Raw genomic sequence first — 17,860 nt, 5'->3', positions numbered from 1 at the left:
TTCTTCTTCTTCTTCTTCTTCTTCTTCTTCTTCTTCTTCTTCTTCTTCTTCTTCTTCTAGTTACTACTTAAATGATGCTATCAGAGACTCAAGACAATATCACTATTAATAAAAGTATCCCTCAGGTTTTCTCTAACGTAAAATTTGAGACTATTTTTATTTATCCTGAACATTTATTATTTTCAAGTTAAAATTAAATCAGCATGCAATTCAGAGTATTTCCTCTAGTCAAAGTACTAGCTCCTTACTAGAACAGAAAATGTAAATCATGATTCCCTCTCCCAAATTCTATTTCTATTTTTTTTTAAAAAATGTTTATTTATTTTCAGAGAGAGGAAAGGAGAAAGAGCAGGTGCGCAAGCATGCACAAATGCAGTGAGGGGCAGAGAGAGAGGGAGAGAGAGAATCCCAAGCAGGCTCTGCACTGAGCACAGAGCCTGGTGCAGGGCTAGACAGCATGAGCCTGTGAGATTGTGACCTGAGCCAAGATCGTGACCTGAACGAAGATCAAGAGTCGGGCGCTTAACCAACTGAGCTACCCAGGTGCACCCCAAATTCTGTTTCTAATCTATATAGAATATACTTGGAATATTTTTGAATAATGAAGTCCAGTTATTTTAGCATGAAGTCAACATTCAGTCCCTGACGTTTGTCCTCGGCAAATGATAAATGCATCCAGTTACTTGTCTTTTAAAGGCCAGTTATGGCTATTTCTTTGTCTTGTCTCTTTTTAGAGATGAGAGAAAGAACTGTCAAAATGAGAAAGGAAGGAATCTGTTTTCCTTTATTGCATTCTTAGCATATTCAATTAACCAGAGACAGCATTCTAACTTACTTTTAAAGAAGTCTCTTTTCTTATGGTTTCTAGCTGATTGCAATATTTATAAATTATCTAGAATAGGTAATGACTGCTAATGACCTCATGAGATCTCTTCTATCTAACACTAGAATTTGAATACCAGTATCCTGTCCAAAACATTACAAAAATATTGCTCCTTCTTGTTTTAAATACTGTTTAAAAAATCCTTAGACAATAATCTTATCCTTTTCTATGTAGCTTAATACTGAAATGAATATTTACATCTATCTATCTATCTATCTATCTATCTATCTATCTATCTATCTATCATCTATCATCTATCTATACTGGCTTACATTTCATGGACACACAGTCATGTATACCAGTAGCCCCTTGATTTTATGTTGCATATGCTGGAGCAGTGTGAAAAATTAGGCACAGGGGATAGTTTTATGTGAAAAATATTTTTAAGTGAATGACTAAGAATTTTACTAAATTCTTTCATTTACTACTCTGGAATTCTTGAACATTTTCTTGTTTGCCTTCCCAGTATTCTGAAAGGAAGCTTGCTAAATATTTTTTAATTTTTTGAGCAATTTTTCTTATCCTAAAATGTGAATTTAGAAAATTGTGATGAAAGATGCTGTATTTTCATCCATCCTTCCATCTACTCATTGACTCATCCATTTAGTCACTCATTTATTCATTTGCTCATTCATATTTTTCTTAGTTTTAAAACTTAGTGCTATTTTTTCAACATATTTTAACTAATCTAGGTCCTACTTAGTAGTCATATTATAGGCAAATAAACTTAGGTTTAGGCAGGCTAAGTAACTTCATGCAAGGACAAATTCTTTACTCTAAATTACATACTCTTTCTACTTTACATTTTATTTTTAGAGAATTCTAAAAACTTAGGACAGGAAATGACCTTACTGGTCACCTTGTCCAAACTCTCATTTGATCCCCTGACAGTTTTCCCTAACCACTGTGTATATTTCAGTTATTTCCAATAAAATCGTACTCAATATCAAACACCCATGAGCACAGGACCAATGGGATGTTTCACTCATCATTATTTCAGAGCACCCAGGGCTAAGTGCATACAGTGGACAAAAATATGAATTTGGTACAGTTTTCATAATACAGTTTGAGTGTCAGTCATGTGCTGAGTGCTATATGTGACTGCTACTTCAACAAGATCCATTCCTTGAAATTTTTGGATCTAAAATTAGAAATGAGAGCAACTAGAATGGTCCATGAAGACAGCCGCTCAGTAAAGATGGCTGGCTGACAGCATGGATATTAAGATTATCAAGCCATTTTAAGATAATTTTGATCATATTCTGAGAGTTTAAAAGTTGACTACTTATTTTACCTGATGTCTATGGTCTCCTTTTTCTTTCTTATTACATTCCTTCTTTTCTGTGAGTGAGTGAGTGTGTGTGTGTGTGTGTGCGTGTGAAAGAGACAGAGAGAAAGGGAGAGAGAGAGAGAGAGAGACAAAATGAGACCAAATGAGACCAAATGAGACAAAATGAGAGAAGGAGAACAGAACGAAAACTATAGACCTAATTATGGGGGATGGGAGTTGCTCAGCACAGGAATCTAGGTACCATGTTCCCTCTTAGGCTATCAAATTTTAATAGATGGACTGAATTTAGGCAGATAACTGTAAAGGGTATTGATAAAGAAAAATGATCAACTTGGAAATGTGGAAGCTACCCCTGAGCTAGCTGAGTTTGTTTCTTGAGATAAGAATAAATGTTTTATTTTTTACTTAAGATGGATAGTTGGATGATTAATTACTTCATTGATGAATTTATCCCAGAATTTATTGAGCATCTGCCATATACTAAATACTCTTTTAAGCAGTGGAGATAGGAAAGTAAGCAAAACAATCTCCCTCTCCTTATGGGTTTTATATTCTAATGGGATCTTCTAGCTACATTTCTTTCTAGAAGGAAGAGGTATTACTGGATCAGTGGCAGTGGAAATTAAGAAGGGGCTAAAACAATGATGAGTCAATGGAAGCAGGCTTTCTAACATCCTCAATCCAGCTAGGAAGGAAAATAACCAAGTGCCAACCATGAGGTTCAAGCCAAACTAATGAATACTTTTTAGGAATAAGAATGGAAGGAAAGTAATTTTATCCTTTTATAAATTTCTCCAATTCCTATTTTTATTTAGTTTTCCTGGAGTTTCTTACGAAGCTCAACTTGAATTACTGAACAAAGGAGGAGGTCACACTCTCAGACTGAAGGGTATCCTTTCATGGCCAAGGGAGGGAACATCACCGCACCCCCCCCCCCCCCAACTGAGCTCCCGGGGCCAGAGAGAAATACAAGCTGTGGAAAGAGAAGATTTGGGACACTTGAGTCCTTTCCCTTGCAATATTGAATGATCTCCTGAAGGTCATTTATGAGATGTGAAACCCTGCTAGTGAGTACTAGAGATTGATGGATGAAAGGACATTTAACATTCCCATTTTTTTTCTGTGATCTTAGTTAGGACATGAGAGACACTGAGATCAGAAGGCCTAGATTAAACTCCTAGATCTTCACTCATCTGTTGCGTGACCTTGGGGGAATTTCATCACTTATTTGAGTCTTAGTTTGTCTGTAAAACTGGGTTATTATTATCACCTTAACTCTTTGCTGAAAGTTATTGGGAGTCTCACTGAGATAATACATAGGAAGATGATTTCTAAACAGTAAAAGACTATCAAAATGCAAAGGATATTCACATTCTTGTTTTGTTAATTTTATTACATGATTATAATTATGCATGGTATCATGTTTTTATTGACATCCAGTACAACACAGAGGATAAAAGGGAAGTTCTGGAAATAAATTTCATGGGTTGCATTTGAACTTTACCAGATCTTAACTGGGTGACCTTGATTAAGCAACCAAACCTCTTTATGCCCCAGATTCTTTGTTTATAAAATGAGGATAAAGACAGAACCTACCTCATAGAGTTGTTATAAGGATCCAATGTGTCAATATTTGCAGTGCACTTAGAATGTGCAGGGTGCTTAGCATTCGTTCATATTAGTTGTATCTTATATTTCTTATCAAAACAGACATTCTTCAAAACACTGACAGTTTCTCTACTTGGGCAATAAGGATACCACTCTTACTCTATATTATAGAGAACAGTTAAATCGATTGTCTTTCATATTTTGAGAAATGACCAAAACCAGACAAACATATAACATGTAGAAATGCGATTGAACTATTGAATAAAGAACCACAAATAAATTTGATGTGTACAGGAATTCGCACGTTCTTAGAAAATAATTGTTTATATTGCAACCTATCTTTACCAATATCTGACAGAGAAAAGCAAAAGGAAATGGAAGTACAGCTACCTCATGGGATAAAATTCAGGGAGAAATTCTTCTGCCCATCAAGCTTGCTGTGTCAGAGCCCAGTGAGCTCATATTCACCAAGCTTTGAGTCAGGGGCCTGATCTCAGAGCAGAATGATGTATGAGCAGAGTTACATTCCTTTGTGTTCCTAACAGACAAGGACATTGACAATATTCCACTAATGAAAATTTTGTTTGCCATTACAATGTCAAGGTTAATCATTCATTTCAAGTAGATCCAGCCTTTGTTAAATACATTATGTCCAGGAGTGAATGATGATGTGTATGAATCACAGGGTATGTTTTTCTGTTTTGGGAAGTCTGGGTTTTAGGGCAGGGACTTGATTTAAATGGATATTTTAATGACAGCATGTTCATTCTAATACTTTACATTATTATCACATCCTTGAGCCTTGTGGCGGCCCACTTAGATAGATACTGCTAGTGTCATGGTCACTGACCTGTTTTGCAGATGTGGTTGAGAGAGATTGAATAACTTGGCTAGTAGTATCCAGCTAATAGGTGATTAAGAGTAAAATACGATCATGATCACATGTATTGTAAGCTTGTTGAGGACAGGGAGAATGTAGAGGGGTACAGGGTTCCCCTTGGTAACTGAAACAGAGCCTTGATGATACTCTGTGCTCAGACAAGTTTTCAAGTGAATGACTGCGATAGTCCTAACAGTTTGATATGGGAATTTGAAGGCTTGGCCTGTGAATAAGAGAAAGCTTTCTTAATGTTCTGTGTTTTTTTTCCTTTTAAAACATGGAGATGATTAAGACTGTCCATGTTTTATTTGCTTGAGTGGAGATCAGAAGTATAAATACAACTCTATAATTATTCTTTCCATTTAGATTGGCAACTTTCTCCAAAGTAATTAAAACTTCTTCCACCTATGATGTCATCAGAATTGTAAAGGGAAATTCTCCAGTTGTTCAAAGAAAGATAGCATAATATCAAGGTATTGATATCTCTGAGATATTGCCCTCTAAAAAATCTGATTGTTTTGCCTAAATCATCAGTAGACTGATTAAATCTCATTCCTGCCACCCAAATACTTCCTTCCATGGAGGAAGATTTCTGACATTTCGTGGCCCAGCTAGGAAAGTTATGAATTTCTAGATATCAAAAAACTAACTTAAGTATTGCTTCTGGGCTAAACCGCTGTATACCTTGGTCCTAGATATCTTCTCAAAGGTCCCCATACTTATGTCTTCCTCTCATTGGGGAAATGGAGTAAATAAAGTAAACAATGTTCGGGATGACTTATAGGGCTAAGCAGCTAAAAAAGCACTTTGACAACAGCTGCAGAACTGCAAGAAGAAAAGTAGAGTCTTTGTTGTTTAATGGACTCGAAAACACGATATTCTTTTAATAGAGATCTAAGACAGGAATAGTGTCACTCTCAGAGAGCTCACATGTGTTGTTTTTATTTTGTTCCTTAAATGCCTGACTTGATGCTGGTATGTCAGGACAAAGAAGGGAACTTCAAACAAGTGTTGTCTGCTTTTTCATCTCTTGCCAATCACCCTCTTCTATCCTGTACTACTACATTGTTTACCTTCTGCATCAAGGCATCTTAATTTCTCATAAACTTACAGAAAAAAAAACCCCAACATTACTCAATGCTTAGAGAACACACATCCTCATCCCTGGCTTTTGGGTGGGGGAGGGTAGCACAGGCCTGCAATCCTAGAGAGAGTACTAGATTTGGAGAGTTTTTTTTAAATTTTTAATATTTATTTATTTTTGAGAGACAGAGAGCAAGAGCAGGGGAGGGATAGAGAGGGGGGGGGGAGACACAGAATCTGAAGCAGGCTCCAGTCTCTGAGCTGTCAGCACAGAGCCTCACATGGGGCTTGAACCCACAAGCCATGAGATCATGACCTGAGCTGAAGTCCGACACTCAACCAACTGAGCCATCCAGGCACCCCTAGATTTGGAGAGTCTGGAGTTGATTTCTTCCTTCTAGTATTACCTATACTGTGTGTGTGTGTGTGTGTGTGTGTGTGTGTGTGTGTGTGTGTGTGTATGTGAATAAAACTCTCAAACTTTGGCCCATGAAATATTTGTTAAAAACTCAATTCCTGGCCTCTACTGAGAGATTTCTGCTTCATGTTCTGAGAAACCATCAGGGATCTGCATTTGAAAAAAGCATCTCAAAAGGATATCATGCATTTTCTTAAAAAAAAATAAACAGTCATCATCTCTTTCACTCATTTGGCATTTTCCAGTTTTCAAAATGCTTGCGCACACATATTCAGTTCTGTGAGGTAGATGGGAATGATTATTCCCATTTTGAGGATAAGAAACTCCAAGTTTAGCTATGATTTCCTCAGGGCCTCACTACACACCCCTCTCTTTCCCATCTCCCTATAGTCCTCACCTAAGCTGACCTTTTCCTTTTTGGGTGCTGAGCTGCAGAAAGCAAGGAGCCCCCAAACAGCCAGTACTATCCATGCCTGCCTTCTTCCAGAATGAGACAAATCTTCTGGTGGCCAAGGAAGGAAAATGATTTTATCTGTGAATTGTGAACATTTCCTTAATTGATGGTGTTACCAATGATTTTAAGAATTCCACTTATCCTATCCAGTTTTGAAAAATGTATTGAGTTCACTTTTGGAGAATAAGAGTGTGTGTGTGTGTGTGTGTGTGTGTGTGTGTGTGTGTGTGTGTGTTTCTCCTGTCTTGTTTTGTATTGTTAGAATCCCAAGTTCACTGTCCTTATTCATATGGAACTGCCACAGGGGATTGTGTTCTGTGTTGACAGCTGGGATTCCCGCCTCTCAGGGGGCCTTGTCTATTTGATCCTCTTCCTAGCTGTCTTCCCCATAAACTCCTCTGCCTGTGTTATTCCCAGCAGCAGCATGGAATATCCAGACTCCCAGACACAGCAGGGTTGTTTGACACAGTGCTCAGTCCTAAATAGCCTTACAGGCCTCAATGCTTCTCATTGCCTAAGTGAATTTCTGCTAGGTTTGCACCCACATCTAGAGAGTTCTTGGGACCTGTCCTCTGGAACATTTTCAGTAGCTTCCAGGGCCTGTCTGTTCCTTGTCCTCTGTTAGGATGTTTTGAAGATGCACTTGTTTCTGTTGGAAATCTTCTGGCACTCCCCTTGGTGCTTAGTGCGCAGACTGAAGGGGAAGGATTAGGGATATTTGAAGATGAGTTGAAGAGAGATTGTAAGTAAAACTAATAGCCACCTCCAGACCTTAGCAAGAGTGGAAGGTGATTACTCCCTCACATTTCCGAAATCTTTCATGCTGTTATTTCATCTTGGGTGACAAGATCGTCTCTGCTGAGTTTTCCGTAACATCTATCTGTCCTCACAAGCATCCTGGAGACCTGACTGCTCTCCAAAGCTGGTTTTTGACTGCCCTTGTCCACAGTTGCCCTCTCACCCCTCCTGTGTTCTCCTCTCTGTGCTTGCTGCTCACTTGATCCAACCTCATTTTTAAAGGATGGAACCTGCTTTGCAGCTTTCTGGATAGAACCAAGAAAACTGGGTTTCAAGGATGTAGAAGCACTTTATTCCAAAATGAGCTGAAGGTGGGGCCCAAAATGAGGGCCCAAAAGGCCATTGTTACTTTGTCTGGTGTCCACTGCCCTCCCTCCTAAACAGAGAATTCTACGTGTTCCAGCTTATGGAAGAGAGGGTGTACTGCTTTCTCTCAGTTCCTCCTCCCCTAACCCCTTGTTTGTGTATTCAGGGTCCTTTAACGGGCCGGTGGTTGTGTTTTCTCTTGGGGGAGGGATGGGACCGAACAGACCGGAGCTGCAGTTCCTTCACTCTGCCTCTGAGAATTTCTCATCCAAACCTCAATCACGTAGGATTGCGTAGAGAGGAGAAAAGGGGAGAGACAGAAGACAGAGAAGGGGGAGAGGGGTGACGGGAGGGAGGAAGGAGAAGAGAGTCTGGGAGCAGAGGGCGCCTGGGAGGGGAGGAGGAACCGCGCGCGCCGTGCTTCCCCGTGCTCCGGGAGCCCGGCCCCCGGCCCGGCCCCACCGGGGCGTTCGCGAGCCCTCGGGCGGGTGGGCGAGCAGTGCAGGAGGTACTCCGGCAGCAGCCAGTTCTTCGTCCCACCCTCCGTCTCCGCGGCCGTGTCCCCGCCTGGAGTTTTCCTGCGGAGCTAGCGCTCCAGCAGAGCGAACCGGCTGGGCGGCGGCAGCGGCGGCGCCCGGGAGTCAGTGAGGCTCGGCGCGCCCCAAGCCTCAGCCCATGAATGGGACTCCGCCCTGAGCGCCCCCTCTGGGGCCTGGGGAGGCGGTGGCGCGGCGGCTGGGGGCGCCCCGCTAGCCCGCGGCTCTGAGCGGCCACCCGCGCAGCAAGTTGGGCGAGTTGGCGGCAGCCCGCACCTGCTCCCTGGCCCCGGCCCCAGAGTCTGCGTCCGGCCCCGGGGGCGCGCTCGACCGCCTCCCGCCGTCGCCCCGGACGGCCTAGGGGCCCCGCCTGTGCTCCCGGCGCCAGACCATGGTGGGCAGCTCCGGCCGGGAGCCGCAGCCGCTTCGAGCCGACATCGCCCGCAGCCAGCCCCCGCCCCGCCCGAGCCGACGCGCGGGGGTTTGCAGCGCGCCGGTCACTTCCTTCCTCGGCCGGGATGGGCTGCGCGGGAGCGAGTGATCGGCCTCGCGTCCGGCGGGTAATCCCCATCTGATCTGCTGCCTACGAGCTGCGGACGGCCGGGACGCGCGAGCCTGGGGGGCCCGGGCACCGCGGCGATGACCTGATCCCGAGCCCGCCAGGGCGCCCCCCTCCTTCCCTCTTCCCTCGCTCCCTCTGAGCCTGTGCGGAGACCAGCTCGGTGCGGCGGCCCCGAGCGGACCATGGCGGGGAGCTCCAGTTAAGGCGTGTGGGCGCCGAGCTGGAGAGGACACCTTCGGCATCGCTGCCTTTTGAGGGGGCTTATTTAAACTACTGAGTCATTCCAGATTTAGGATTCCCTAAATAATCACCAACTGTGCCCGTCTTGTGCCAGAAAGCGAGCAGAAAGAGAAAGAGCGCCCGCTCTTGGGACCCCGCGCATCCCGGCGCTCGCCTCTCGCGGGTTTCTCCCCGAGGGGTGCCTGGCCCTCGAGGATCTCCCTCCCTCCGTCCCTCCCTCTATCCCCGTCCCTCCTTCCCTCCCCCTCCCTCGCCTCCCGCTCTCTTCGCAGCGCTGCTGGCGGGGAGTCGCGCGCGCCGCAGCTGGAAACAGCTGCCCCCGCCCCGCGCCCCTACCCCGACTCCGGCTCACGGCTCCCACTTCGCGCCTCTCGGAATTCCAGAACTCCGGCGGCCGGCCCCTGGAGAACCGCAGCCGGGCGCGATGCATTCCGTAGACCTCACCCAGCCGGGACGGACCTCCTAATCTCCAGAACTGCGGGCCGCAGGGAGTTAAATTGCTGCCTTCCTCTCCTTCTCTCTGGCGGTTGGTGGCTTGTTTTCTAAAGGAACGTTTTATTCACTTTTTAGTATTTTCTACCGGGGGCACGCTACCCGCCTCGGTCCAGACTCTGCTTTGTAAACGGGTTTTATATGTATGTATGTGCAGATATACTTTGGACACCTTACAACGCTTGCGCCTCTCCAACGGGGGCACGGCTTGTTGTTTTGGACATCCTTCTTCCCCTTCCATTTGGTACTCTGAACGCAGTGTGACCAAACTCCCCACGGCCCATCGGACGCGGATCGCCTTGGGGTGCAAGTTTGGGGTGCAAGAGTCTAGTTAACTGGAAGGCCTGGGACCGCCCCGCCCCCGCTGCCAGCGGTTGGGGAAGTTTACATCTGGATTCTCACACATTTTGTCGCCACTGCCCAGACTCTGACTAACCTTGTGGGCGTCGGGTTTTCGGTACTGCAGCCTCCTCAAATATTAGCACTGCCTCCCCGCGCCTGCCCTGTCCCTCCAGGCCGCCGAGGTCCTGCCCTCGCCCCGGTGGAGCGCGATCCCGAGGGCGCAGTGGAGCCCGGGGCCTGGGGCCCACGCTGAGCAGCTATGGCTGCGGCGATAGCCAGCTCCTTGATCCGGCAGAAGCGACAGGCGAGGGAGTCCAACAGCGACCGGGTGTCGGCCTCCAAGCGCCGCTCCAGCCCCAGCAAAGACGGGCGCTCCCTGTGCGAAAGGCACGTCCTCGGGGTATTCAGCAAAGTGCGCTTCTGCAGCGGCCGCAAGAGGCCCGTGAGGCGGAGACCAGGTCAGTAGAAGCCCAAGCAGTGGGCTCCCCAGAGCTGACACCCTACTCCCCTCTTTGCAGAGCACCTGGGGGCACCCACGGAAGGGAACCAGGATCTTACTGTGCCATTCTGGCCCCCCCTGCTCCCCTAATTTCCAGACGTCTCTCTTTCAATCACCCTCTATCAGTTAATAGCTTCTTGTCCCATATTCAGGAAAACACTTTATATCTTGAAGAAACCACGGTTTGACTAGGAGGAAAGCTATATGTGTGGATGCTCCTGGTCCCATATAGCCTGTCGAATTCTTGAGGGCAGTGACCATCTCATTCATTCATATTTCTCTCTCTCTCTCTCTCTCTCTCTCTCTCTCTCTCTCTCTCTCATCCATCCATGAATCCAGTGCTGACACTGCCTGCTGAGAACCTACATATAAATAAACCTTCTTCCCTATATCTCCCATAACATTTAGCATAGTTCTGGACACAGACACTTAGACACCAGATGAACTTAAATTTATTCTTTTTCTAACTCTTCCTCCAGCAACACATGATATTGCATCTTTCAGACATTCCAATCAGTTCTCACCGCCCCAGTTTCCCATATGCCCTTTCACTTCCTTTTACACAGACCTTTTTTTCTTATTCTCTTCCTCCGGCTACTCTCCTAGTTTCCCAGGGTTCTACTCATTAACTTTCCTGCCCTATTGTGCCCACCCTTTGTACACTCACACTTTCTTTTGGGACATTAAGGAAATAACATAGTATCTGCAGTTTGGCCTAAGGTAGTGTGAAGAAAACTTTAGACTTCTCAGAGATTTTCTTATTAAGGCCTTTCTGAAGTTGATTCCCTTTGTCCCTAAACTCAAATGGTTGGTCTTTGATGGATCTTTATTATCAAAGGGAAATTGGATACCTTGATTTTCCAGGTGCTTACTCCCAGCTTAAACCAGGCCAGTTTGAGACAACAAATGCAGAATTGCCCAGATCTGTGCTTCCACCAGACTTTGTGGATCCTCAGGGTGTGGCCCACTCTGTCATTTGCAATCTGCAGATACTCTCCCCTTATTGTGGACAACTGAAAAAAATTGTGGTCTAGAACGAAAGCTTACTCTGTGATCAGTTGACTGGTTTAGGGTAGCATCTTTGCAACTCTGACGGTGATGTTTTCCTGGGTTCCAGAAATGAAACCCATGGGTTAGGGTCATGGGGGTGAGGAAGACATTTGGAAAGTCTGGACAGTGAGGCTCAGAATTAGTTTGGAAATTCAGGATTCAGTCTTGTGAAGATGCCATCTCGTTTTCATTTCTCCCATGGATTTGCATGGCATGATTCACTCCACAGTGGACTCCTTTTCTTATTCTGTGATATTGATAAAATAGTAAATTTCAGGAGTAAACAAAAAGATTGTGATCCTAAGGCGAGAGCTACTAAAATCTCTGTTGTTTTACGTACAATTAATATAGACTGTGAATGTCATAAACTGAAGATTTATATGAAAACAGAGTTCTATATTTATAGAGTATATAATTCATACTAGGGGAAAACAAAATCATTTGTATTATGCAATGATCATTTGGGGGTTGTCTTCTCTGAGGGCTAATGTGGTCTACAAGGAAATTCAAGTCTCTGAATTCAGTGTGACTCTTACAGTTCAGTCTTTGAAGTACATTCTCGTACTCTAGTTGGGATAAATGAATGATGCTTGTGAATAGATCCTACTCAGCCTCCTCAGTTCTAAACGAGGCAGTAAAAATGATAGGTGGATGATATTTGTGAATGGATAAGCTAAACTCACCTGATCCTTGTGGAAGTTGATTTGGAGATGAACAATTTGCATGGCTGAATTTTTACGTGGGGAAATTGCTTCCTGTGGCCCTTTCCTTGGCATCTCATTAGAAAATAGAATTTGAGGGAATTGCTGAGTTTATTGTTTTCTTCAGTGTTTATTTAATCCGGTTCTGTTTCTCATTTACTTAGTGTATGTCTTGGCAGAGAGGATCCTGGCTGGTGACTTCCTTTAGCTAAAGTCTCACAGTAATAATCTGGCAGAGAGATGACAGGCCCAGTTAAGACATGCCCAGTGCAAGGCCCACATGCATGTATCTGTACACCATGGACTTCAGTTTGGTCTGCAGCTTAGCTTAGAAGAATGGAGTGTGGGGTGTGGAAAAAGATTTGGAAAGATGATAGTGTGCTATTATCGTTACTAACAAAGCCAAATAATTAGTCTGTTGATTTGCTGTCAGCAACCATGATTCACATAGCATGGGATGAGCCTATTTATAGAGCGATAGCACCTTCCACATCTCAGTTCCAGGGAGATTCTTTTACTGGATTAGGAGGGAGTTGCTAAACACCAAGAAGAAAAGCTATTTGAGGGAATATGTTTTATAAGCATTTGATGTTACCTTCACTTAATATTTGAGTTTTATTCTTCAAATCACTTGCCCTTCTAAGTCATATCCTTATGAAACTATAAACTGAGGCACAAATGGTAATCAAGAGGTGAAACGGAATAACTTGTCCTGATAAAGAATTCCTACTCTGAACTTCTGTCATTGAGACACATATTCCATTGACCAGACTTTCCAAAGGAATGAGGCTGAGGCAGTGAAACTATGTCACATGTTGGATGAGACAGGCCACGGTTGTATTTCTGATCTCAGGGCTGACATATTGAGTGTCTCTCACTTTCTTGTCTTAGTTCACCAAATTCTGACATGTATAAGGTTGAAAGTTTATAAACACAGTGGAAAACTGAAATTAAATAGCAAAGGTTTCAGATTTTAAAATCATGATATTTCCAGTTAAAACGAGAAGTCAAAGAACAGGACCTCTCATCGTGAAATTCCAGTGCCATAGTGCACATCAGATGCTTAATAATGCTATCCTGGGAGCACAGTGTGATGGCTTGCCCTGGGACTGTACAGCACAATCCTTATTTAGATGAGAAATCCTAGAATCAGAGCAAGTTGGTGGTCTATGGAAGGTTACATAGCTAGATTGTGGCAAAATTGGGACTAGAACTAGATCCAGTTGATTTTTCTTGTCCGTGCTCCTCACAACACAACACTGAAAAAAGCAGTATAAAAAACGGGGTGTTCTCTATTAAAGAGGGAAGTGATTATATAGATTTTGCATTTATGTTTACCATTAGGGATTGCTGCTGCTGCTGCTGTTTTTGTTGTTGTTATTATTATTATTTTGTAATTAGAACATGAAGAGTGCAGAATACAGGAGGTACCATGCATTATACAGTAAATCCATTAGTGAAGATGTGCAGATAGCACAGGAGTTCTTAGCCCTTTAGGCACTGGTATTGTAGCTCTTTGGAAATGAAATGTTGCAGACCTTGAACTGGCAAGTTGGCTGAGGTCATTGAACCATAAAAAAGCCTTTAGAACATTTCTGTTTGTGTACCTGTTAATTAGGAAAGGAGCATTCTTATGTTATTATTTAAGTCATTATTTATGGGTGAAATACCTGTCTGAGTGAGGCCTGCTAAAATTTTTGCTTAGATGATGATTTGGTGCATCTAGGCTATGACTACATCCATGTGAATTGCATAGCTTATTAATTTCCAACATTTGTTCTACTTTTGAGTAGAAACACCTGTACAATTGGTGGACTCCCAAAACATTTATGTTTTGACTCTAAAGTCACTGCAGGTAGTGGATAGCATTTACAATCAAGAAGGGAAAAATGTTTGTCGACCCTCTGACTGTGGGAGAGGCCATGAACCTTGGAGGTCATCCCTATCACTCTTTCAGTTTTCAAATGAAAGCCCTCTGGAAGGTATAGAGTGATGAGAAAAGTCTTGATCACGTATTTTAAGAGATTTTTTTTGTTTGTTTTTATTATTTTTCTATATCATTTAATTCCTTCCTTTAATCCAGAGCATTAAGAAAAATCAGCAATCAGGAAAAATTCCTCGTCTGAAAACATTAGATATTTTTCATGTCTTAAGTATTTGGTTTTATAGGCCCCTCCCTTTTGAAAATGATGTAGTATATTTATACTGAGTGGATAAAATGAATCAAGTAACTGATTATAATTTTTGCTAAATTTTGTTGCCTTTTGTTTGTCTTATTTTTGAGTCCTTATTTCTGCTTTTCTAAAAATTGTGTGTATTCAAAATATTTTAGTGTCCTTCCAACTTGTTTTGGTAGATGTATAGAATTTAATAGCACACTCATTCAACATTTTACTATCAAATACATTCTTTTACATAGATGAAGAAGACATTACAGAAAATAGAAACTTCAGCAAGAAAATTGATGAGAAAGGGGAAATAATGCTTAATCATGGGATCTATGGAACATAAATTAGATTTTTATAAATTGAAATACTTTTGGTCAATTTATAGATCAAAAATAGTTTCATATGACAGGTGATATTTTACATTTATAGCAAGTACTTTTATTGTATTTTCTTTTTTAAAAGTCTGACTCCTATCTCAACTACAGAATCAGCCTAATTAAATGATATTTGGCTTGATGTCTACTAAAAAAATAAAAAAAGCAAAGAAGCTTTTCACTTCAGAAACCCGCCGGAGGGTTTAAACTGATATTTTGAATGTTTTTTTTTTTAATCCTATTTTCTCTAAAGCAATGCATTCTCATCGATAAATTAAGTTTCCATTGTAAGAACATTTTAAAATAGCAGGTACTGTGATCTCTTAATTTTCTTTCATCCCACAGAGATCTCATCAAACCATAACTCAGGATTAAATCTTTAAAGTTTTAATGAAGTTGATATTTTTGAATAGAATTAGAAAAACAATTTGCAGGAAATGAGGCAGTCTCTGTATTTGAGTATGCAACAGGAATATTTTGGAAGATCTTTAGAAACTAAAGCTTTGGCTCATAAAATTATATGTAGAAAAAAAGTACAGGTCTTCCTAGTATAGCACCACATTGCTTCTGTTCCTGGTGAGAGCATCTTTGTGTGTGGATACTACAGTGTGGATTTGGTTTGGGGAATTTGTTAATAGTGATTACTTTTTCTTGTCTCTTCCTTGCATGCTTCATCAAAATGTGTTTGCTATTGACTTTCCATCCTGGAATTATTTTAGATTTTATGAGGACTCTCAAAGACAGCCTCATTAGAGGGGGCCCAGTTCATTTACTACATTTGCATTCTAATGGTCTACGCAGCAAACTAGAAAACTTTACTTGTTTAAAGAAAGATGCACCATATAGAAAGGACTCTCATTTCAAGGCCACCTTCTATGCATCTGTAAAAAGGAGAGCCTTAGATACAAAATGCCTATAAATTAATCATATATAATAATAACTTTTAATAACAATTAACTTGACTATATGACAAGAATTTACAGAATTTCTTCACAGCTTTTCCCCCTTTTATTCTTTAGAGCAATCCACTGATATGGCAGCCCTATCTTTGTGATCAGAAAGCTATGCTTCAGAGTGGCAGGGAGACTTGTTCAGGTTCATGGAGTGAGGAAGTGGCTAAGCTGTCACATGACGCCCACCCCCTACACTTCAGGCATCTGCCCTTATCTTCTACTAAGTTGAGCTAAGAAGACTGAATGTGAATAACTCAATTTGATTTGAAGCTGGGAAATTCTTGTTGGGTGAATCAGATGAAGAGTTCAAGGACATGTGGAGTGTGATGGCAGGTTTGTTTTGCTCTGTGTGTGACCTAGAGCCCCTAGGGGGGATCTCTAGTGAGGATGAGGCATGAATTAGAAAGACTGGTGGCTGGGTTGATGGGTGCTGGTCCTAGGCTCCTGGCTAAGGTCTCCCTCTATGCATGCCAGGAGCCTCAGATATGTCAAGTATGCCACTTGGGGCACCCAGGCCTCATGGGGAGACGTGGGTCCAGAGGGATGGGCTTTCTTGACTATAAGCATAAACAATTACTTCAGATGTTTACAAATGTGAAGAGATTAATATCAAGGTCAGGATTTAGTCTTCCTGTTTTTTTTTTTTCTTTTACTCTTTTATTTTCTTCTCTTTTCTTTTCTGTTTAACTGATGGTGAAGCAGAGTAATTAAGTACATGGATTTTGGTGTGGGATCTGCATTCAAATACTGGATATTCTGGATATATTATTTGTAAGAACAGTAGGCACCTTTCTTGGAGCCTCGGTTTGCTGATTTATAAATGAAGATATGATCTCTAACATTTAGGCAGGAAACATTTCCCTGAGGAAGAGTCATTTAAGCTGAGTTCTGAAGGATGGGGCAGGCAAAGGGGAGTGGAAGAATATTCAAGGCAGAAGAGAACAACTTTTGTGAAAATTGAGGTTGGAGGGAGTTGAAGTGTAGATCGAATAACGTGAGCAAAGGTACAGGTAATGTTGGAAAGTGTGGCAAGGGCTGAGTTGTGAGGGATTTTGTATTTTAATCTAGGATCCATAAAAAGTCAGAAATAGGGGATGATATAATATGACTTGCATAGTTAAATGGACGCTCTGGCTTTGGAGAGGAGAATGGATTGTAGGATAGCCAGAGTAGAAGCTAAGGCATCATAAGAAGGCTAGGGCATAAGTCTGGGTCAGCAGTTCTCAAAGTGTGGTACAGAGGCCCTAGGAGCTCCTTGAAAACCATTCATTGGGCCCATGTCGTCAAAACTGTTTTCATAATAACATGTCCTTAATACTAATTATTTACTTTTTTCATTCATTCTGTTACAAGTGTCCAGTGGAGTTTTCCAGAGATTATATAGTATATCCACAATCATCTGGAAGGCTGTTAAAATTTTCCTCCCTTTTCAACCATGTATCTTTGTGAGGCCAGGTTATCTTTATGTACTTCAACCACAACAACATATTTCAAGAGATTCAATGCAGAAGCAAGTTTAAGAATCCAGCTGATTTGTATTAAGCCAGGCATTAGAAAGATTTGCAAGCATGAAAACTACTTTTTTTTAGAAATTTTTGTTTTGGAAATTGTAGATATATTTTATTAAAACATATCATGTTATTAATATTTAATAGGCTTATTGTTAGTTTTAATCAATATTTGAAAATTTTTGTTGTAAGTTCTAAACATGGTAAATTTTGAATGACATAAGTCACATAAACAGAAGCTTTTTTGGGACTCAATAGTTTTTAGAGGTCTTAAAAGAGTCCTGAGATGAACAAATTTGAGAACCATTGGCCTAGGCTATAGCTCATGTTGACCTGAGGCATTCTGGCAGTCGCCATGGTTATGAAAAAAGGAGGGGGAGGTGGAATGAACAGAGCCTGATAATAGGTAGGTCTGAATCAAGAGCAGGTAAGGTGCCTGGATGATACCTGGCTGAACAATTCAGTAGTGAGTGGGAACTTAGTTCAGATGGAGGGGAGCTGGGGAGGAGCAGGGTTGATGTGCATTGAGTACTACTATTCCCAAACTGCAAAGCACTATGGGATGCTAAGGTGAAAATTTGAGTAATGATATTATTTATTATTTAATAGTTTTATACTATGATGAAGATCCTGATTACCTATCTGTATAAGGCTATCTACTTTATTCTTGAATTCTCACAGAAACATTTTAGAATACTTACTCTCCACCACTGA

General features: G+C 42.0%; 1 protein-coding gene across 4 annotated transcripts in view; it reads left to right on the top strand.

Annotated features, from left to right (window-relative positions):
• Nucleotides 1-17,860, top strand: part of FGF12 (fibroblast growth factor 12) — a 561,291-nt gene that overhangs the window by 285,590 nt on the left and 257,841 nt on the right. Inside the window, exon 1 of one of the 4 annotated variants that reach the window (XM_040481102.1) lies at nucleotides 8,804-10,351. The exons of the other annotated variants lie outside the window; for them this stretch is intronic. Within the exon in view, the coding sequence (XP_040337036.1) occupies nucleotides 10,153-10,351 (199 nt within the window). The 5' untranslated portion in view covers nucleotides 8,804-10,152. Of the gene's footprint in view, nucleotides 1-8,803; nucleotides 10,352-17,860 lie in introns of those variants that run through there. 4 annotated transcript variants of the gene reach the window in all.

The sequence above is a fragment of the Herpailurus yagouaroundi genome, unplaced genomic scaffold, assembly GCF_014898765.1.
Source record: "Herpailurus yagouaroundi ecotype Mexico unplaced genomic scaffold, PumYag 159, whole genome shotgun sequence".
Lineage (NCBI taxonomy): Eukaryota > Metazoa > Chordata > Mammalia > Carnivora > Felidae > Herpailurus > Herpailurus yagouaroundi.
The sequence above is the reverse complement of the archived record's forward strand: the minus strand, read 5'-3'. Positions and strand labels throughout refer to the sequence as shown.